General features: G+C 42.7%; 1 protein-coding gene across 2 annotated transcripts in view; it reads right to left on the reverse strand.

Annotated features, from left to right (window-relative positions):
- Positions 1-24208, reverse strand: part of peb (pebbled) — a 589367-nt gene that overhangs the window by 215302 nt on the left and 349857 nt on the right. For both annotated transcript variants that reach the window (XM_070094713.1, XM_070094714.1), the window contains exon 3: positions 4090-4348. In XM_070094713.1, the coding sequence (XP_069950814.1) occupies positions 4090-4348 (259 nt within the window). The remainder of the gene's footprint in view (positions 1-4089; positions 4349-24208) is intronic.

Below are 24208 nucleotides of genomic sequence, written 5' to 3' on the forward strand. Positions count from 1 at the left end.
GCACTTTCACGATGTCAAACTTCTGTTTTGACGCACTTTCACGATGTCAAACTTCTGTTCTGACGCACATTCATGATGTCAAACTTTTGTTTTGACGCACTCTCACGACTTCAAAATTCTGTTGTGACATTCTTACGACGTCGAATTTATGTTAAAACGTATCTCACATCAAACTTCTCTTTTTTGACGTGATGTAACTACGTCAAACTTCCGTTGTGACGTAATCTCGACGTCAATCTTCTGTTAGGATGCAAGACCTTACAAGAAGCAATACTTGCAAGATGCAAGAAGCAAGACTTGCAAGGTGAAAGGCATTGCAAGATGCAAGATTTTTCTAGATACAAGACGCAGAATCTTGCAAAATACAAAACCTTGCAAGATACAAGAGAATTTTTAATAAAATTGTTCTCTTTCGTAGTTTTTATTATTACCGCGCAGCTGTAGCCCTAATTACAAAAATATAAATTGCTTATCACAACTTGGAAGATGTAGATGTCTGCGAGATTGTCACACGGTCTCGCGAACCCCAGCCACATTTTCGAGACCGTTGTGATAAATGGTGTAGTGAGGTGGTCGTCAATCTTCCTACACAAGTGGGCTAAATTTGATGATCAAATGTGTGATGAAAGCCGCACTGCTTTGTTGATACTGTTCAGTATGGAACCTACATAAAAGTGAATTCATAATTTTATGTGAGAGGCCGCATCCATTTCCTAGCAGGAATACGTGCGGCCCGCGGACCATAGGTTGGGAACCCCTGGTCTAGATACTGTCTGCAGCATTGTCAAGACACAACTCAAAATCAGAGTGACGCTTCCCTTGAGAAAAACAACAGTTCGAACTCACTGCGAGTGAGTTGTAAAACTCTAGGCCAGCTGACACAGTGGCTTACGCACTGACCTGGAGTTTCACGACTCACTTGCCGTGAGTTCGATCCCCATCCGTACCGTGGTTTGAGGGTTTACTAAACGTATGAAAATTAAAAACTCCGTAGACGAGGGAGTTTCCAATACTTCTCAAATTTCCTTTCTTCCACTTTATTATATTTAAATGTTCTACAGTCCCTTAAGATAAAATATTTGATATATATTTTTAATGAACAGTAACATGCACACCTTGGAGCTACGAGACAAGACGAGCTAAGAGGCTGAACCAATAACTTGCACACTGTCACCTACACAGTCTAATAACTTGCACACTGTCACCTACACAGTCTAATAACTTGCACACTGTCACCTACACAGTCTAATAACTGCACACTGTCACCTACACAGTCTAATAACTTGCACACTGTCACCTACACAGTCTAATAACTGCACACTGTCACCTACACAGTCTAATAACTGCACACTGTCACCTAAAAAGTCTAATAACTTGCACACTGTCACCTACACAGTCTAATAACTTGCACACTATCACCTACACAGTCTAATAACTGCACACTGTCACCTAAACAGTCTAATAACTTGCACACTGTCACCTACACAGTCTAATAACTTGCACACTGTCACCTACACAGTCTAATAACTTGCACACTGTCACCTACACAGTCTAATAACTTGCACACTGTCACCTACACAGTCTAATAACTGCACACTGTCACTTACACAGTCTAATAACTTGCACACTGTCACCTACACAGTCTAATAACTGCACACTGTCACCTAAAAAGTCTAATAACTTGCACACTGTCACCTACACAGTCTAATAACTTGCACACTGTCACCTACACAGTCTAATAACTGCACACTGTCACCTAAACAGTCTAATAACTTGCACACTGTCACCTACACAGTCTAATAACTTGCACACTGTCATCTACACAGTCTAATAACTTGCACACTGTCACCTACACAGTCTAATAACTGCACACTGTCACCTAAACAGTCTAATAACTTGCACACTGTCACCTACACAGTCTAATAACTTGCACACTGTCATCTACACAGTCTAATAACTTGCACACTGTCACCTACACAGTCTAATAACTTGCACACTGTCACCTACACAGTCTAATAACTGCACACTGTCACTTACACAGTCTAATAACTTGCACACTGTCACCTACACAGTCTAATAACTGCACACTGTCACCTACACAGTCTAATAACTTGCACACTGTCACCTACACAGTCTAATAACTTGCACACTGTCACCTACACAGTCTAATAACTGCACACTGTCACCTAAACAGTCTAATAACTTGCACACTGTCACCTACACAGTCTAATAACTGCACACTGTCACCTACACAGTCTAATAACTGCACACTGTCACCTACACAGTCTAATAACTTGCACACTGTCACCTACACAGTCTAATAACTGCACACTGTCACCTAAACAGTCTAATAACTTGCACACTGTCACCTACACAGTCTAATAACTGCACACTGTCACCTACACAGTCTAATAACTGCACACTGTCACCTACACAGTCTAATAACTTGCACACTGTCACCTACACAGTCTAATAACTGCACACTGTCACCTACACAGTCTAATAACTGCACACTGTCACCTACACAGTCTAATAACTGCACACTGTCACCTACACAGTCTAATAACTGCACACTGTCACCTACACAGTCTAATAACTTGCACACTGTCACCTACACAGTCTAATAACTGCACACTGTCACCTACACAGTTTAATAACTTGCACACTGTCACCTACAGTCTAATAACTGCACACTGTCACCTAAACAGTCTAATAACTTGCACACTGTCACCTACACAGTCTAATAACTGCACACTGTCACCTACACAGTTTAATAACTTGCACACTGTCACCTACAGTCTAATAACTGCACACTGTCACCTAAACAGTCTAATAACTTGCACACTGTCACCTACACAGTCTAATAACTTGCACACTGTCACCTACACAGTCTAATAACTTGCACACTGTCACCTACACAGTCTAATAACTTGCACACTGTCACCTACACAGTTTAATAATAATTCAGAGTTTTCTATCAGTGGATTTCAGAGTTAAAAAACAAAATGCGCTGGGAAGGAGAGAATATTTAGTGGAGTTAACTACTGTATAAGAAAGAAAGGTAGTGAGTTCATCATCATTACCAAAAGTTTGAAGCCAATCTTATGAAGCATTCACAAGTCATTACAAGAAAACCGATATTTCAAATTTCAAAATTTCTTCACTACACAACCCAAATTCAATACACAATTATTTTTAATACACACCATCGTTTTGGGTTTGAAGCCAATCAGGAGAGACATTCTCCAGTTATTGTATGGAAACAATTTAATAAAACTGCATTACTCGAGTCTGGAATGAAGTCAGTTGACCCAATATAATCGCTGGCCCACAGATAGCTCCAACTTCATCCTCTTCCCTATCTGTATGTCTCATGAACTGATGTAGACAACAGTTCTTAGCTTGTAAATAAAGTTAGGAACCTTAACCTAACCTTGTAAAAGCTTGTATAAAAAAAATAAGTTAACGTATGTAAACCAAAATATTCAATTTATATATAACATTGACCAGAGAGCGTCTTCACATGTCAAAAGTTGCCCGAGTCTTTCCCCTCGTTATAGTACACAGATGTAGAAAATTTGAAGCCCATCGGATAAGGCATTCTCAAGTTATAAATGAAAATTTTGGAGGAAGAGAACAGTTTTGGCCCACTCTTAGAAGTTCCTCTCCAGGATGATCAAGACACATGTGCAACAGATGGGTATCTTCGTTGTTGAGACATTTCGCCACACAGTAAGCTTCTTCAGTCAAATATAGAGGCAGCAGGTGTAGTAGTGAAATGAAGATGATATAATCAGTCCATCAACCCTGGAGAAATAGTATCTGAGGCGGTCAGTCCCTCAGCTCCACGGAGCTGAGGGACTGACCACCTCAGATACCATTTCTCCAAGGTTGGCTGACTGATTACACCATTTCATTATAATACCTGCCGCCTCTGTATTTGACTGGAGAAGCCTGCTGCGTAGGCGAAACGTTTCAACAATAAAGATACCCATCTGTTGCACATGTGTCTTAATCATCAACTTGTCGGTATTTTACACCATTTTCAACATAACTTCCCCAGGTTGTTGTGTGACAAGAGGAACTTACCTTTAGTAGTTGTGGTGGTTGTGGTAGTTGTGGTGGTTGTGGTAGTTGTGGTGGTAGTGGTGCGGGGATGTTTGGGCGTAGTAACAGCAGCAACATCAGGGGTGGTGGTGATGCTTTTGGTGGTGCTGTCACTGTTGTGGGTGTTGGCTGAACTCCGCTTGCTCAGCTGCATTCTCCCGCAGCCGCCGCCGCCGCCGCCGCTGCTGTTGCCGCCGCTGCTGTTGCTGCTGCTGCCGCCGCCGCCGCCGCTGCCCTCACGCTGCCACAGCAAGAAGACACAACACCTCATTAATTAACCGCTCTGTTAAATCACGCTGTTAAGGCTAATATTTATCAGTATTAAAACTCATTATTTAATGCAGTTGGAATGTTAAGACAATGACACATGAACAACGTCTGCTGCACTCACAACCAAACGTTGTTTTAACACACTGCCGTCTCCCACCCAGGCAGAGTGACCCAAAAAAGAACACTTTCATCATCAGTGTCTTGCCAGAGATGTGCCGATACTACAGTTCAGATGCCCCTCCAAACTGCAATATTCTCCATCCCTCCTTCAGAGTGCCGGCACTGTACTTCCCACCTCCAGGACTCAAGTCCGGATAACTGGTTTCCATGAATTCGTTCATAATTGTTACCTTGCTCACACTCCAATAGCTCGTCAAATCATAAAAAAGACTTTCCTCCACTCGCTCCAATCTAACGCGTTTACACATGCTTGCTGGATGTCTAAGCCCCTCGCAATACAAAACCTCTTTCCCAAGGCGATCCTTACCCTACCTTCCTCCAACTACAGATTTATACACACTCCAATTCGTCCTATTTTGCTCTATCTCTAAATGTCCAAACCATCTCAACAACTTCTCCGAAGGTCTCTGGATAATACTTTTAGTAACCCCTACTCTCTAAACTACGAATTTCCAACATAATATTCACACCACACATTTCCTCCAGACACGACATCTCTGCTTCCAGTTTCCTCATCGCTGCAACATTCACAACCCATCCTTCACACCCATATGAGTATCTGTTAGTATAACTATACTTTCATAAATTCCTCCTTTTTGCTTCCATGGATAACGTTCTTTGTCTCAATAGATTCCTCAATAAACAACTCACCTGTTTTTCCTCGTGAATACTATGGCTCACCTCGTCTTTCAGAGACCCATCTGCTGACAGGTTCACTCCCAAATATGTGAACACATTCACTTCCTCCATACTCCTCCCTCCAATCTGATATCCAGTGTTTCATTACCTAATTTATTTTGTTACCCTACTCGCCTTCTTTCCTCTGTTCACTTTTAATTTCCTTCTTTTACATTACCCTCCCAAATTCGTCCACCAACCTCTGCAACATTATCCCAATAAATACATGTCTAGCTATGTGTTATATATCTAACACCACCAACTATCACTGTTATATAACTAACCCCATCTATCACTGTTATATAGCTAACGCCACCAACTATCACTGTTTTATATCTAACAACCCCATCTATCACTGTTATATAGCTAACGCCACCAACTATCACTGTTTTATATCTAACAACCCCATCTATCACTGTTTTATAGCTAACACCACCAACTTTCACTGTTTTATAACTAACAACCCCATCTATCACTGTTATATAGCTAACACCACCATCACTGTTATATAACTAACAACCCTATCTATCACTGTTATACAGCTAACACCACCATCACTTATATAACTAACAACCCTATCTATCACTGTTATACAGCTAACACCACCATCACTTATATAACTAACAACCCTATCTATCACTGTTATACAGCTAACACCACCATCACTTATATAACTAACAACCCTATCTATCACTGTTATACAGCTAACACCACCATCACTTATATAACTAACAACCCCATCCATCATTATTATATAGCTAACACCACCAACTATCACTGTTATATAACTAACCCCATCTATAACTGTTATGTAGCTAACACCACCATCACTGTTATATAACTAACAACCCTATCTATCACTGTTATATAGCTAACACCACCATCACTGTTATATAACTAACAACCCCATCCATCACTGTTATACAGCTAACTCCACATCTATCACTATTATAGTTAACACCACCATCTATCACTGTTATACAGTTAACACCACCATTTATCACTGTTATACAGTTAACACCACCATCTATCACTGTTATACAGCTAACACCACCATCTATCACTGTTATACAGTTAACACCATCATTTATCACTGTTATACAGCTAACACCACCATCTATCACTGTTATACAGCTAACACCACTATCTATCACTGTTATACAGTTAACACCATCATTTATCACTGTTATACAGCTAACACCACCATCTATCACTGTTATACAGCTAACACCACCATCTATCACTGTTATACAGCTAACACCACAATCTATCACTGTTATACAGCTAACACCACCATCTATCACTGTTATACAGCTAACACCACCATCTATCACTGTTATACAGCTAACACCACCATCTATCACTGTTATACAGCTAACACCACCATCTATCACTGTTATACAGCTAACACCACCATCTATTACTGTTATACAGCTAACACCACAATCTATCACTGTTATACAGCTAACATCACCATCTATCACTGTTATACAGCTAACACCACCATTTATCACTGTTATACAGCTAACACCACCATTTATCACTGTTATACAGCTAACACCACCATTTATCACTGTTATACAGTTAACTTGAGATGAGAAGTTAACAAGCACTGACAGACACAACACTCTTGGCTGTGTTTGTTAAATTTGACCAGACAACAAAAAAGTGCAAACACACTAACAACAATAAAAAACCAATAGCAATCAATAACAAAAACACTAACAATAACGACCATAACAAAATAATAACAATAGTAACACTAACACAAACAAAAACAATAACTACACTAGCAGAACTAACAACAATAAAAATAACTACAATAACAATAGCAACACCAATAACAATAACACAAACAACAACAACAACAACATTTGTTAAGGTTAATCAAGAAAATAAGTCAACAAGTAGACTATAATTCACTGTGACTACAATTCACCATTTCCATAATTCATAGTGACTACAATTCACCATTTCCATAACTCATAGTGACTACAATTCACCATTTCCATAACTCATAGTGACTACAATTCACCATTTCCATAATTCATAGTGACTACAATTCACCATTTCCATAATTCATAGTGACTACAATTCACCATTCCCATAATTCATAGTGACTACAATTCACCATTTCCATAATTCATAGTGACTACAATTCACCATTTCCATAACTCATAGTGACTACAATTCACCATTTCCATAACTCATAGTGACTACAATTCACCATTTCCATAACTCAAAGTGACTACAATTCACCATTTCCATAACTCATAGTGACTACAATTCACCGTTTCCATAATTCACTGTGACTACAATTCACCGTTTCCATTTATTCAGCGTGACTATAATTGTGTATGAAATTAATCGTGACTACGATTCACAACAACTACAATTCACCGTCACTACAATTTCTCTTGATTATAACTCACCGTGTCTACAATTCACCGTTTCTACACGGCCACCGTCCTGGCCGTGTCACGTAGTAATTAAGTACACGGTGGCCGTGTCAGGCAGATGTAACGTACATGGTGGCCGTGTTAGGTAGATGTATTGTACAAGTTGACAGTAATAGACAAATGTAATATACACGGTGGCCGTGACAGACAGATGTGATGTACACGGTGGCCGTGACAGGCAAATATAACGTACACGGTGGCTATGGAAGGCAGAAATAACATGCACGGTTACCATGAAAGACAAAAAACATACACAATGGTCGTGACAGGTACACATAACGTACACGGTAACCGTGACGGGTAAAAATAACGCACACGGTGGCCGTGGAGTTTAGCTATCGCATCCATAGAAGCTATTTTATGTAGTAATTGCACAAAGATATCGCCCTTACAGATGAACCACGTCGCTGGAGCGAGATCAGAACCGAGATATCAGCCGCTATCAGACCTTATTTTGAGGCAGATAACACTGTCAGATATCTGTGTTGTTTGATAAGACGTTGTTAATATCAGTAACTTGACGTTATTCATCCCTAAACTGCGTCGTTAGGGCGGCAGCTGGAAGAAGGGTTACTCTAACTGCTGGTAACAAGGGTGTGGGGTTACCCTAACTGCTGGTATCAGGGGTGTGGGGTTACCCTAACTGCTGGTATCAAGGGTGTGGGGTTACCCTAACTGCTGGTATCAAGGGTGTGGGGTTACCCTAATTGCTGGTATCAGGGGTGTGGGGTTACCCTAACTGCTGGTATCAAGGGTGTGGGGTTACCCTAACTGCTGGTATCAGGGGTGTGGGGTTACCCTAACTGCTGGTATCAAGGGTGTGGGGTTACCCTAACTGCTGGTATCAGGGGTGTGGGGTTACCCTAACTGCTGGTATCAAGGGTGTGGGGTTACCCTAACTGCTGGTATCAAGGGTGTGGGGTTACCCTAACTGCTGGTATCAAGGGTGTGGGGTTACCCTAACTGCTGGTATCAAGGGTGTGGGGTTACCCTAACTGCTGGTATCAGGGGTGTGAGGTTACCCTAACTGCTGGTATCAAGGGTGTGGGGTTACCCTAACTGCTGGTATCAGGGGTGTGGGGTTACCCTAACTGCCGGTATCAAGGGTGTGGGGTTACACTAACTGCTGGTATCAGGGGTGTGGGGTTACCCTAACTGGTTGTAACAGACTGTAGGGCTACCCTAACTAGCGGTATCAGGGTGTAGGGTTATCCTAACCAGTGGTATCAGGGTGTAGGGTTATCCTAACCAGTGGTACCAGGGTGTAGAGTTATCCTAACCAGTGCTATCAGGGTGTAGGGTTATCCTAACCAGTGGTATCAGGGTGCAGGGTTACCTTAACTAGTGGTAACAGATTGTAGGGTAAGCCTAACTAGTGGTATCAAGGTGTAGGGTTACCCTAACTGCTGGTAATCAGGGCAGTCTTACCTTAACTGTTGGGGGCAGGGTGCAGAGTTACCCTAACTGGTGGTATCTGGGGTGAAGGGTGACCCTAACTGCAGGTATCAGGGTGAAGGGTTACCTTAACTGCTGGTATCAGGGGTGAAGGGTGGCCCTAACTACAATCCTATCTTCCCTCATTCAACATTTTCCAACAGAAAGACTCAGGTGCAATCCTGGGGCGGGTGGAGACGTAAGGGCAAGTCTCTGCTAACACCAACTGAACTGACGCAGGATAACAGCTCTTAGCCTGTAAATTCATGGGTCAGCTTAATATTTTATTGTACACCTCACACCCATCCAGTGGGTGGTAGTCACCTCATACCCATCCTGTGGGTGGTAGTTACCACATATCCATCCTGTGGGTGGTAGTCACCACAAACCCATTATGTGGGTGGCAGTCATCACATACCCATCCTGTGGGTGGTAGTCACCACATACCCATCCCATGGGTGGTAGTCATCAAAAACCCATTATGTGGGTGGTAGTCACCTCATGCCCATCCTGTGAGTGGTAGTCACCTCATATCCATACTGTGGGTGGTAGTCACCACATACCCATCCTGTGGGTGGTAGTCACCTCATACCCATCCTGTGAGTGGTAGTCATCTCATACCCATCCCGTGGGTGGTAGTCACCTCATACCCATTATGTGGGTGGTAGTCACCACATGCCCATTATGTGGGTGGAAGTCATCTCATATCCATTATGTGGGTGGTAGTCACCTCATACCCATTATGTGGGTGGTAGCCACCTCATACCCATTATGTGGGTGGAAGTCATCTCATATCCATTATGTGGGTGGTAGTCACCTCATACCCATCCAATGGGTGGTAGTCATCGCAAACCCATTATGGGGGTGGTAGTCACCTCATGCCCATCCTGTGAGTGGTAGTCACCTCATATCCATCCTGTGGGTGGTAGTCACCATATACCCATCCTGTGGGTGGTAGTCGCCATAAACCCATTATGTGAGTGGTAGTCACCTCATACCCATCCCGTGGGTGGTAGTCACCTCATACCCATTATGTGGGTGGTAGTCACCTCATACCCATTATGTGGGTGATAGTCACCTCATACCCATTATGTGAGTGGTAGTCACCTCATGCCCATTATGTGGGTGGTAGTCACCTCATACCCATCATGTGGGTGGTAGTCACCTCATACCCATCATGTGGGTGGTAGTCACCTCATACCCATCCTGTGAGTGGTAGTCGCCTCATACCCATTATGTGGGTGGTAGTCACCTCATACCCATTGTGGGTGGTAGTCATCTCATACCCATTATGTGGGTGGTAGACATCTCATATCCATTATGTGGGTAGTAGTCACCTCATACCCATTATGTGGGTGGTAGTCACCTCATACCCATTATGTGGGTGGTAGTCACCTCATACCCATTATGTGGGTGGTAGTCATCTCATACCCATTATGTGGGTGATAGACATCTCATACCCATTATGTGGGTGGTAGTCACCTCATACCAATCCCGTGGGTGGTAGTCACCTCATACCCATTATGTAGGTGGTAGTCACCTCATACCCATTATGTGGGTGGTAGTCATCTCATATCCATTATGTGGGTGGTAGTCACCTCATACCCATTATGTGGGTGGTAGCCATCTCATATCCATTATGTGGGTGGTAGTCATCGCATACCCATTATGTGGGTAGTAGTCGCCTCATACCCATTATGTGGGTGCTAGTCACCTCATACCCATCCTTTGGGTGGTAGTCACCTCATACCCATTATGTCGGTGGTAGTCACCTCATACCCATTATGTGGGTGGTAGTCACCTCATACCCATTATGTGAGTGGTAGTCACCTCATACCCATTATGTGGGTGGTAGTCACCTCATACCCATTATGTGGGTGGTAGTCACCTCATACCCATTATGTGGGTTGTAGTCACCTCATACCCATTATGTGGGTGGTAGTCACCTCATACCCATTATGTGAGTGGTAGTCACATCATACCCATTATGTGAGTGGTAGTCACCTCATACCCATTATGTGGGTTGTAGTCACCTCATACCCATTATGTGGGTGGTAGTCACCTCATACCCATTATGTGGGTGGTAGTCACCTCATACCCATCCTGTGGCTGGTAGCCATAAAAGATAACAGAGGCACATAACGGGTTTAGGGACTGGGCCCCAAAGTTTTGATAGCCAAGCAAGGTACAGTGGTAATGAACCAGTTACAGTGGTAATGAACCAGTTACAGTGGAAATGAACAAGTTACAGTGGTAATGAACCAGTTACAGTGGAAATGAACAAGTTACAATGGTAATGAACCAGTTACAGTGGAAATGAACAAGTTACAGTGGTCATGAACAAGTTACAGTGGTAATGAACAAGTTACAGTGGTCATGAACAAGTTACAGTGGTAATGAACAAGTTACAGTGGTAATGAACAAGTTACAGTGGTAATGAACAAGTTACAATGGTCATGAACAAGTTACAGTGGAAATGAACAAGTTACAGTGGTAATGAACTAGTTACAGTGGAAATGAACAAGTTACAGTGGTAATGAACAAGTTACAGTCGTAATGAACAAGTTACAGTGCTCATGAACAAGTTACAGTGGTAATGAACAAGTTACAGTGGTCATGAACAAGTTACAGTCGTAATGAACAAGTTACAGTGGTCATGAACAAGTTATAGTGGTAATGAACAAGTTACAGTGGTAATGAACAAGTTACAGTGGTAATGAACAAGTTACAGTGGTAATGAACAAGTTACAGTGGTAATGAACAAGTTACAGTGGTAATGAACAAGTTACAGTGGTCATGAACAAGTTACAGTGATAATGAACAAGTTACAGTGGTAATGAACAAGTTACAGTGGTAATGAACAAGTTATAGTGGTAATGAACAAGTTACAGTGGTAATGAACAAGTTACAGTGGTCATGAACAAGTTACAGTGGTCATGAATAAGTTACAGTGGTAATGAACAAGTTACAGTGGTCATGAACAAGTTAGTGGTCATGAACAAGTTATAGTGGTAATGAACAAGTTACAGTGGTCATGAACAAGGTACAGTGGTAATGAACAAGTTACAGTGGTAATGAACAAGTTACAGTGGTCATGAACAAGTTACAGTGGTCATGAACAAGTTACAGTGGTCATGAACAAGTTACAGTGGTCATGAACAAGGAACAGTGGTATTGAACCAGTTACAGTGGTAATCAGGGCTGGATTACCGCATAGGCAAACTAGGCATTTGCCTAGGGCCCCGAGCATTTGGGGGCCCCGCGGTCCAAGGGGTTCAGGGGCTCATCCAAGACTGCACACATGGTGCAAGTGCAAAGGGGTCCCTACCTAAAAAGTTCAAGTGTTTGGAGAGTAAAATTGATTTTTAAAAATTATTCAAAACAAAAATAAATAATGAAATAAAATAAAATAAAAATAAATAAACCTAACCATAGATGGCAACACTCAACACGCCTTTGTTTACATCAGAACAGCTGTGTTTTCCCGCTAATGGGTGAGTATGGGAGATTCCTCTCCAATTTTCTGTAGTAATTACACGTTATATAGACTTGTACTGTGACAAATTAACTGAAGTGTTGTTGATAGACATTGATGTGTATGTATAAATGTTTGTTTTCGCCTCTAAATGTTAAGGGAGGTACCTGATAGGGTTACTTGACCAGTAAAGACGCATGGACCAGTAAAGACGCATTTTTGGTAAAAATACTATAAAGAAAAACCTAAAAACGCAAACTGACTTCCGTTTGTAGGTTTTAAAAGCACTTTGTCCTGTCTTTAAGTCTTTATCATTTCAATAACAGATCTCAATTGATTGATGTTCTACATCACTTCCGTCGCAAATGCTTAGTTTTCAAGTTGCGACGGAAGTGATGTAGAACATCAATTAATTTACTACATATTTCCCCAGAAACACATAAGCCACATCAGAAAATCGTTGGTTGGGTGAAACTGAAAATTGTCCCTGCATTCTTTAATTCTCATGTCCTTATCTATGGTGGTAGGCCATATATCATGCAAAACATAATGATTAGTTTAGTTATGAAAATGGTAATATAAATACCATTGTGCATTGTTCTTGGACTCAGTATGATTTCTGTTTAAGTAAATTGGAGATCAAGGAGGATGAATTAGTAAAATATTCGTAGCCCAAATCACTAACCTAATCTATGGCAAAAGTTCTGTATATGACTCCTTTCTGGTAACGTTTTGAATTTTTAGATGAGCAGCCAGAGGAAAGGGGGCTACAAGGGCCATATCCCCCCAATTGACAGAAAAAAAATTTAATAATAAAAAAAAATTAATAATTGATAATGAAAAATTTGTATTTGCATGATTACAGACAGTGATACATCCTCATTATGGCATCTCGTGAACGTGATGTTGGACGTTCTTATGCGAGTGGGTCACAGAAAAGAAAGAAGAAAATTCAAGAAGAACAGAAAAAGAAAGATGTAGGAAGCTGCAGAAAGATCACAGACATGCTCACGAAAACAGTTTCTGATGTTACCAGTACAGTTGAATCTGCAGATACGTCAGATCATACAGGAAGCCCTCCCTCCATTATTTCTCAGCAAGCATCTACTTCTTTTGTGTCGCCTCTCAATGTCTCAAAGGACATTTCATCCACAGGATTTGTCTTAAAAGATCCTGCCTCATGGCCAAATGTAATCCCAGATTCTCTACGTAATGCTTTCATTGCAGAAAACTTCAGTCAAACTCTGAACATTGACTTTAGGAAATCAGCAAGGATTTATGATGATGGAAGTCGTCGTTGTTTAAAGTCATCTATGTTTTATAGGAAGCTTGCAAATTCAGAAACTGTGAAAAGATCATGGATGGTATACTCTGAAAGCTCAGGAAAAGTGTACTGTTCAGCATGCAAGCTATTTTCTACCAAAGAAAATACCTTCACACAGGGGTTCAATGACGAAAAATTCCAAGCGTTTCGAGGAACATGAAAACAGCACCACTCACAGGAGCTGCATTTTAGCCAGTGTATTTCGTGCACAGAAAAAAGGCTTATTGGATTCTCATTTGGAAAATCAAACTGAAAAAGAGCGCACTTATTGGAGAAAAGTTCTAGAAAGAGTTGTTGCTGTTGTAAAATTCTTAGCTCTAAGAGGACTTGCTTTCCGTGGAGAAAATGAGGTTTTTGGTTCGGAAAACAATGGCAATTTCCTAGAGATCATAGAACTGTTAGCACAATTCGATCCATTCTTAGCAAATCATGTGTCACGCCTTGGGAATGCAGGAAGAGGCATTCCCAATGCAATGAATTTTAAGGTCCTCAGTAACATCATAGCAGCTGTGAAAACTGCAAGATACTTTGCAGTAAGTGTAGATTCAACACCAGATATTTCACATACAGATCAATTGACATTCATTGTTCACTTTGTCGACTCCAGTGGTAAGCCTGTAGAGCGCTTTATAAAATTCATTCCTCTTTCAGGCCATGATGGAGAAACAATGATGAATGTAGTACTGGATACTCTGCTTGAACATGATCTCTCTATTATGGATTGCCGTGGCCAGAGCTACGACAATGCAAGTAACATGTCGGGTAAATATAGTGGATTGCAAGCCCGTATCAAGCAAATCAACCCACTTGCTGAATATGTGCCCTGCTCAGCACATTCTCTTAATCTTGTTGGGTCATGTGCTGCGGAGTGTTGTGTCGCTGCAGTTTCATTTTTTGGACTTTTACAAGCACTCTTTAATTTTTTCTCTGCTTCAACGCATCGGTGGAGTATGCTCAAGTCAACCATTCATGGAGATGTCATCAAATCATTATCAACAACAAGGTGGTCAGCGCAGCATGATGCAACACATGCTTTGAAAGACAGCTTTGCTGAAATACGTTCTACTTTGATCCAAATAGCAGAGGATGAAGACCAGACAGCAGCTACAAGAAGCGAAGCAGCCAGCTTAGCATCAAAATTGGAAGATTTTGAATTGGCCTTACTCTGTGTGCTTTGGGACTGTATACTGGAACGGTTAAATGCCACGAACAAGACACTTCAGAAAATTGAAATTGAAATGGCTACTTGTGCTAACCTCTATGCAGGCTTAGTGGAATTTGTAAGCTCACTTCGCAGTGATGAAGCTTTTGAAATGTTTGAAGAGAAAGCTAAACTGCTGGTGAAAGACTACAGTTACCGGGCTGATCATCAGCGGTCAAGGAAGAGGAAACGCAATTTTGAAGAGCCAGACATTGAAATTGTGTTGCTACCAAGGCAGAAATGTAAGACAGCTACATACTTCGTCATTCTGGATTCACTGATTACAGAATTGGTGAAAAGAAAAGAAATCTACCAGAATCTCAATGACAAGTTTGGGTTTCTGTTCAAAATTACTACTATGCCAGATGCAGAATTGAGAGAAGCTACATTAAAGTTGCAACAACACCTTTCAGCAGATGTTCAGGACACATTTGTTGAAGAAATAGTTAATTTTTCTGGGTATATAAATCAGATTAAAGCTCCACCTGAAAAATGTGCGTCCTCAGCTGCTTTGAAACATTTAAGAAATGCAGGTATCTCAGAAACCTTCCCTAATGTTGACATAGTATATCACCTTTACCTAACACTTCCAGCTACTAACTGTGAAGGAGAACGTTCATTTTCTGTTTTGAAAAGAGTGAAAACCCAGCTCCGTTCAACAATGAGCCAAGACAAATTGTGTAACCTAGCCTTGTTGACCATTGAGTCTGATCTAACAAGAAATATTGATTTTCAGAATATAATTGATGATTTTGCCAATATGAAATCCAGAAAAAAGTTTATTTAAGAAGTGCCTGTGAATATAAACAATTCTTTACTTTCTTGAGTTTATATGATTTGATAGTCTTATGCATGATGCAATGATAACAATAATGGTCAGTGATTTATAAAGGGAATAATAGTGCTGTAGTGGTTATGCTGAATATAATAGGTACATGATGTCACTACTTTAATAGCCTAATCTAGTAATACTACGCTGTCTTGAGTTTATTCTCTTTAAAATGCGTGATTTAACAAGATAGTTATAATGGCTGTTGGTAAATGGTGTTGGTTGTCTTGATGTATTTTCCCTATTAAATTTAATCTAAATAGCCAGAATGTATTTATTTAATTAGACCTTAAACAGGCTCACACCGACCCCCCCCCCCCCCAAGCTGGAAGGGGTCGCTTCGCTTACCCGTAACTCAAAGGGGCCCCGCCAATCTGAATAGCCTAGGGCCCGGAGACTTCTTAATCCGGCCCTGGTGGTAATGAACAAGTTACAGTGGTAATGAACAAGTTATAGTGGTAATGAACAAGTTACAGTGGTAATGAACAAGTTACAGTGGTAATGAACAAGTTACAGTGGTATTGAACAAGTTACAGTGGTAATGAAGAAGTTACAGTGGTAATGAACAAGTTACAGTCGTAATGAACAAGTTACAGTGGTAATGAACAAGTTACAGTGGTAATGAACAAGTTACAGTCGTAATGAACAAGTTACAGTGGTAATGAACAAGTTACAGTGGTAATGAACAAGTTACAGTGGTAATGAACATATCTGTGGTTGGCTGTTGACACAAACCTGCCAAAATTGATACTCATGGAAGGGTATTTATGGTTGACAGAAAATCAATTGCAATTAAAGTGCCAACTTTAAACACTCGGCCCATCTGACAGCCACCAGTATACCAAACACTTCAACTTGAAGGTTAGATGTACAATAATAATAATAATAATAATAATAATAAAATATTAACAATATAACAATAATAATAATAATAATCTTTATTTTTCCAAGCACATAATAAACAGACCTGCTGACATCAATGACATACTATACAGCAAGTCTTGGTTATGCAGAGCATTTCGTGCAACTTAGGTTAATCTTGTCCCCAGGATGCGACCCAGACCAGTATGCTGACACCCATGTAGCTACTTCCTGCTAGATGAACAGGCACAGCAGATGTAAGGAAACACGCCCAATATTTTCACCCGTACCGGGGATCGAACCACATACAATGTTGATGTGTGGTCCTGTTTTTACCCAAGAGCCCTCACTTAGTGCGACAAGAGCGGTACTACAACCTGCACCAGTGGGTTGGTGAACACAACTATCAACATACATAATTTGTGGAAGAGAGTACTGTGTCTTGGCATCAATACGACTCAAGGCATCGTGCTTAGCTTCAAGACGAAGATTGGTCACCCAGTAGCTTTGTTTGGGGCAAAGCGAGAGCCTTCTGCTTTTCTATCCTAGACTCACACAGCTAGATAATACATGATAGCCCTTAAGCCAGACGGAAGTAGATAGTTTTTCGCACACAGCCTCGGTGTGACTTAGAAAGCCTCAGCTGTCTCAGAATAACTCACACTATACACACTCTACTTATCCCATGCACTGCCATAATAACTCCCACTATACTCACTGTGGTAGTGTATTGTTGGTGTCGATATAACAACACTCCTGGTGTTGACGTAGCAACACTCCTGGTGTTGACGTAACACTCCTGGTGTTGACGTAACAACACTCCTGGTGTTGACGTAACAACACTCCTGGTGTTGACATAACACTCCTGGTGTTGACGTAACAACACTTCTGGTGTTGACGTAGCAACACTCCTGGTGTTGACGTAGCAACACTCCTGGTGTTGACGTAGCAACACTCCTGTTGACGTAGCAACACTCCTGGTGTTGACGTAGCAACATTCTTGGTGTTGGCGTAGCAACACTCCAGGTATTGACGTAGTAACACTCCTGGTGTTGACGTAGCAACACTCCTGGTGTTGACGTAGCAACACTTCTGGTGTTGACGTAGCAACACTCCTGGTGTTGACGTAGTAACACTCCTGGTGTTGACGTAGTAACACTCCTGGTGTTGACATAACAACACTCCTGGTGTTGACATAACAACACTCCTGGTGCTGACATAACAACACTCCTGGTGTTGACGTAGTAACACTCCTGGTGTTGACGTAGTAACACTCCTGGTGTTGACGTAGTAACACTCCTGGTGTTGACGTAGTAACACTCCTGGTGTTGACATAACAACACTCCTGGTGTTGACGTAGCAACACTCCTGGTGTTGACATAACAACACTCCTGGTGCTGACATAACAACACTCCTGGTGTTGACGTAGTAACACTCCTGGTGTTGACATAACAACACTCATGGTGTTGACGTAGTAACACTCCTGGTGTTGACGTAGCAACACTCCTGGTGTTGACGTAGTAACACTCCTGGTGTTGACGTAGCAACACTCCTGGTGTTGACGTAGTAACACTCCTGGTGTTGACATAACAACACTCCTGGTGTTGACGTAGTAACACTCCTGGTGTTGACGTAGCAACACTCCTGGTGTTGACGTAGTAACACTCCTGGTGTTGACGTAGCAACACTCCTGGTGTTGACGTAGTAACACTCCTGGTGTTGACGTAGTAACACTCCTGGTGTTGACGTAGTAACACTCCTGGTGTTGACGTAGCAACACTCCTGGTGTTGACATAACAACACTCCTGGTGTTGACGTAGCAACACTCCTGGTGTTGACGTAGCAACACTCCTGGTGTTGACGTAGTAACACTCCTGGTGTTGACGTAGCAACACTCCAGGTGTTGACGTAGTAACACTCCTGGTGTTGACATAACAACACTCCTGGTGTTGACGTAGTAACACTCCTGGTGTTGACGTAGCAACACTCCTGGTGTTGACGTAGCAACACTCCTGGTGTTGACGTAGCAACACTCCTGGTGTTGACGTAGTAACACTCCTGGTGTTGACGTAGTAACACTCCTGGTGTTGACGTAGTAACACTCCTGGTGTTGACGTAACAACACTCCTGGTGTTGACGTAGCAACACTCCTGGTGTTGACGTAGCAACACTCCTGGTGTTGACGTAGTAACACTCCTGGTGTTGACGTAGTAACACTCCTGGTGTTGACGTAGCAACACTCCTGGTGTTGACGTAGTAACACTCCTGGTGTTGACGTAGTAACACTCCTGGTGTTGACGTAACAACACTCCTGGTGTTGACGTAGTAACACTCCTGGTGTTGACATAACAACACTCCTGGTGTTGACATAACAACACTCCTGGTGTTGACGTAGTAACACTCCTGGTGTTGACGTAGCAACACTCCTGGTGTTGACGTAGCAACACTCCTGGTGTTGACGTAGCAACACTCCTGGTGTTGACGTAGCAACACTCCTGGTGTTGACATAACAACACTCCTGGTGTTGACATAACAACACTCCTGGTGTTGACATAACAACACTCCTGGTGTTGACGTAGTAACACTCCTGGTGTTGACATAACAACACTCCTGGTGTTGACGTAGCAACACTCCTGGTGTTGACGTAGCAACACTCCTGGTGTTGACGTAGCAACACTCCTGGTGTTGACGTAGCAACACTCCTGGTGTTGACGTAGCAACACGCCTGGTGTTGACGTAGTAACACTCCTGGTGTTGACGTAGCAACACTCCTGGTGTTGACATAACAACACTCCTGGTGTTGACGTAGCAACACTCCTGGTGTTGACATAACAACACTCCTGGTGTTGACATAACAACACTCCTGGTGTTGACGTAGTAACACTCCTGGTGTTGACATAACAACACTCCTGGTGTTGACGTAGTAACACTCCTGGTGTTGACGTAGCAACACTCCTGGTGTTGACGTAGTAACACTCCTGGTGTTGACGTAGCAACACTCCTGGTGTTGACGTAGTAACACTCCTGGTGTTGACGTAGTAACACTCCTGGTGTTGACGTAGTAACACTCCTGGTGTTGACGTAACAACACTCCTGGTGTTGACGTAGCTACACTCCTGGTGTTGACGTAGCAACACTCCTGGTGTTGACGTAGTAACACTCCTGGTGTTGACGTAGTAACACTCCTGGTGTTGACGTAGCAACACTCCTGGTGTTGACGTAGTAACACTCCTGGTGTTGACGTAGTAACACTCCTGGTGTTGACGTAACAACACTCCTGGTGTTGACGTAGTAACACTCCTGGTGTTGACGTAACAACACTCCTGGTGTTGACGTAGTAACACTCCTGGTGTTGACATAACAACACTCCTGGTGTTGACATAACAACACTCCTGGTGTTGACGTAGTAACACTCCTGGTGTTGACATAACAACACTCCTGGTGTTGACATAACAACACTCCTGGTGTTGACGTAGTAACACTCCTGGTGTTGACGTAGCAACACTCCTGGTGTTGACATAACAACACTCCTGGTGTTGACGTAGTAACACTCCTGGTGTTGACGTAGCAACGCTCCTGGCGTTGACGTAGTAACACTCCTGGTGTTGACGTAGTAACACTCCTGGTGTTAACGTAACAACACTCCTGGTGTTGACGTAGCAACGCTCCTGGTGTTGACGTAGCAACACTCCTGGTGTTGACGTAGCAACACTCCTGGTGTTGACGTAGCAACACTCCTGGTGTTGACGTAGTAACACTTCTGGTGTTAACGTAACAACACTCCTGGTGTTGACGTAACAACACTCCTGGTGTTGACGTAACAACACTCCTGGTGTTGACGTAGTAACACTCCTGGTGTTAACGTAACAACACTCCTGGTGTTGACGTAGTAACACTCCTGGTGTTGACGTAACAACACTCCTGGTGTTGACGTAGTAACACTCCTGGTGTTGACGTAACAACACTCCTGGTGTTGACGTAACAACACTCCTGGTGTTGACGTAACAACACTCCTGGTGTTGACGTAACAACACTCCTGGTGTTGACGTAGCAACACTCCTGGTGTTGACGTAGCAACACTCCTGGTGTTGACGTAGCAACACTCCTGGTGTTGACGTAGCAACACTCCTGGTGTTGACGTAGCAACACTCCTGGTGTTGACGTAGCAACACTCCTGGTGTTGACGTAGCAACACTCCTGGTGTTGACGTAGCAACACTCCTGGTGTTGACGTAGCAACATTCCTGGTGTTGACGTAGCAACACTCCTGGTGTTGACGTAGCAACACTCCTGGTGTTGACGTAGCAACACTCCTGGTGTTGACGTAGCAACATTCCTGGTGTTGACGTAGCAACACTCCTGGTGTTGACGTAGCAACACTCCTGGTGTTGACGTAGCAACACTCCTGGTGTTGACGTAGCAACACTCCTGGTGTTGACGTAGCAACACTCCTGGTGTTGACGTAGCAACACTCCTGGTGTTGACGTAGTAACACTCCTGGTGTTGACGTAACAACACTCCTGGTGTTGACGTAGTAACACTCCTGGTGTTGACGTAACAACACTCCTGGTGTTGACGTAGCAACACTCCTGGTGTTGACGTAGCAACACTCCTGGTGTTGACGTAGCAACACTACTGGTGTTGACGTAGCAACGCTCCTGGTGTTGACGTAGCAACACTCCTGATGTTGACGTAGCAACGCTCCTGGTGTTGACGTAGTAACACTCCTGGTGTTGACGTAACAACACTCCTGGTGTTGACGTAGCAACACTCCTGGTGTTGACGTAACAACACTCCTGGTGTTGACGTAGCAACACTCCTGGTGTTGACGTAGCAACGCTCCTGGTGTTGACGTAGCAACACTCCTGGTGTTGACGTAGCAACACTCCTGGTGTTGACGTAGCAACACTCCTGGTGTTGACGTAACAACACTCCTGGTGTTGACGTAGCAACACTCCTGGTGTTGACGTAGCAACACTCCTGGTGTTGACGTAGCAACACTCCTGGTGTTGACGTAGCAACACTCCTGGTGCTGACGTAGCAACACTCCTGGTGTTGACGTAGCAACACTCCTGGTGTTGACGTAGTAACACTCCTGGTGTTGACGTAGCAACACTCCTGGTGTTGACGTAGCAACACTCCTGGTGTTGACGTAGCAACACTCCTGGTGTTGACGTAGTAACACTCCTGGTGTTGACGTAGCAACACTCCTGGTGTTGACGTAGCAACACTCCTGGTGTTGACGTAGCAACACTCCTGGTGTTGCGTAGTAACACTCCTGGTGTTGACGTAGCAACACTCCTGGTGTTGACTTTTCACATTCAATAACATTTTAATGGCGGGAGGGAAAATAATTCTGCCTGACACAGTTACGTTAGACTGACATCAGTTGGATGTCAAGCTACTTCAGCAATGGCTGCTAGTATCTTCAATGTCAGCAATATCTGCCAGCATCTTCAACGTCAGCAATGACTGCCAACACCTGTAACGTCAGCAATAACAGCCAACTCCTGCAACGTTAGCTACAAGCTGTTGATAGCCACCTTCCTCACCTCACACAAGTGAGGGGAATGAGAAAGGTAAGGTGAGAGAAAGTGGAGGTGACGTAAGGGGGTAGGGGTCGATCGGGGAGGGGGAGGGGGGGGACGTGAGAGAGCCCGGTAGTAGTGAGGTCGGGTCAGGTAGGATCAACAGGCCCGTTAACAGGACCTCCAACTCCTGTTAGAGTCTTGATGACCACCTTACAACCCTAACTCCTCCCTCCCACCTCCTTTCTCCCACATCCTGACATACTCCCTCCCACCTACTGGCTCCTCCTCCTTCCTCTTCCTGGCTCCTCCTCTCTCCCACCTCCTTGCTCCTCCTCCCTACCACCTCCTGGCTCCTCCTTCCTCCCACTTCCTGGCTCTCTCGTTCTTCCCTCCTCCTCCTCCCTCCCAAAAGATGTTTTGGAGGAGATTATGTCCAAGAGGGTGGTGCATACTCGAGATAATTAACATTATGCCTCGTTTAGTGTTGCAACTTCTTGTGTTGAGCACGTAAGAGAGGTGTCTCAGTGTTTTATGTTAGCTGTCTGCCTTACTGTCTATCCTGTTGTGTGCCTTGTTGTCTGCTCTGCTGTCTGCCTTGTTTGCCTTGCTGTCTGCTCCGCTGTCTGCCTTGTTGTGTGCCTTGTTGTCTGCTCTGGTGACTGCAATGTTCTTTGCCTTGCGTCTGCCCCACTGTCTGCCTTGCTGACTGCTCTGCTGTCTGTCTTGTTGTTTGCTTTGTTGTCTGCTCTGCTGTCTGCAATGTTCTTTACCTTGCGTCTGCCTTGGTGTCTTCTTCTCATGATGTTTAAGAAACCTCTCCATATTTTCCCTACCTCTCCAACACCTTTCATTAAAACTATTCTTAACATTTTTTCTTTTTACTCAGTTATAGAATAAACTACTTAATAACAGTTTCATAAACATCGCAGAACTCTCTATAAACATTATTTATACCCGTCTCTTGTAACACTTCACCCCATCCAGTTTCTCTGAAACACTGCATTAAAACGTAGTTTACTCTCTTATAATCCAGTCGTTCCTGCATGTGTGTTTCTCTCCCTTAAGCCAAATAACAGCATATACAGTAATCGCGAACAAGCGATACAAGATGTAAAACAACCATGGGGGGAGTTGAATGATAGTTCTAGGCCATTCGTTTTGTAATCAACACATTTCTGTAACAATGTTACAGAAATGAGTAGGAAGTCCAGGCAGATTAGTTCAGAGGAACAATGCGCACACTAAATAATGATGGTGGGAATATACGGAACTCATAAACGACCCATGGTGTTTAACTTGTCTTAACTTCTCCTTGATTATTCGTTTACTGATGACTACAAGGTACTACAAGCCTTCTAACTTGTAGCTGTACTTATATTACAATCAAAACTGATCGATAAACACAAAAAGGCCATATATTCTGTGCTTGTAACATCTTTCACTTCTTACCTACCCTGTCTCTTCTCCACATTCAGTAGTGGCTTCTTGTTGTGTATCATGTCCCTCAGTCTCAGTCTTTCTGAAATTACATTATGTCAATCTATCTATCAATCTGTCTATATATATATATATATATATATATATATATATATATATATATATATATATATATATATATATATATATACACACACACACACACAGATGCGTATGTTTCACAGTTTATCTTCGTATGTTCATGTATCACATGTGGTTACTCACTCATCTACCTTGAGATAATGTTCGACGATCTGCTACGACACTCGTCAACTAGCAAAAATATTTTTTTTTGTTTCTTACTTACTCATAACCTCTTTAAACCTTTTAGCATTGTTATTAAAATTTTTTACTACTCCCCCCTGCCCTTTCTTGCCCTCTTTT

The sequence above is a fragment of the Cherax quadricarinatus genome, chromosome 47 (assembly GCF_038502225.1).
Source record: "Cherax quadricarinatus isolate ZL_2023a chromosome 47, ASM3850222v1, whole genome shotgun sequence".
NCBI classification, from domain to species: domain Eukaryota; kingdom Metazoa; phylum Arthropoda; class Malacostraca; order Decapoda; family Parastacidae; genus Cherax; species Cherax quadricarinatus.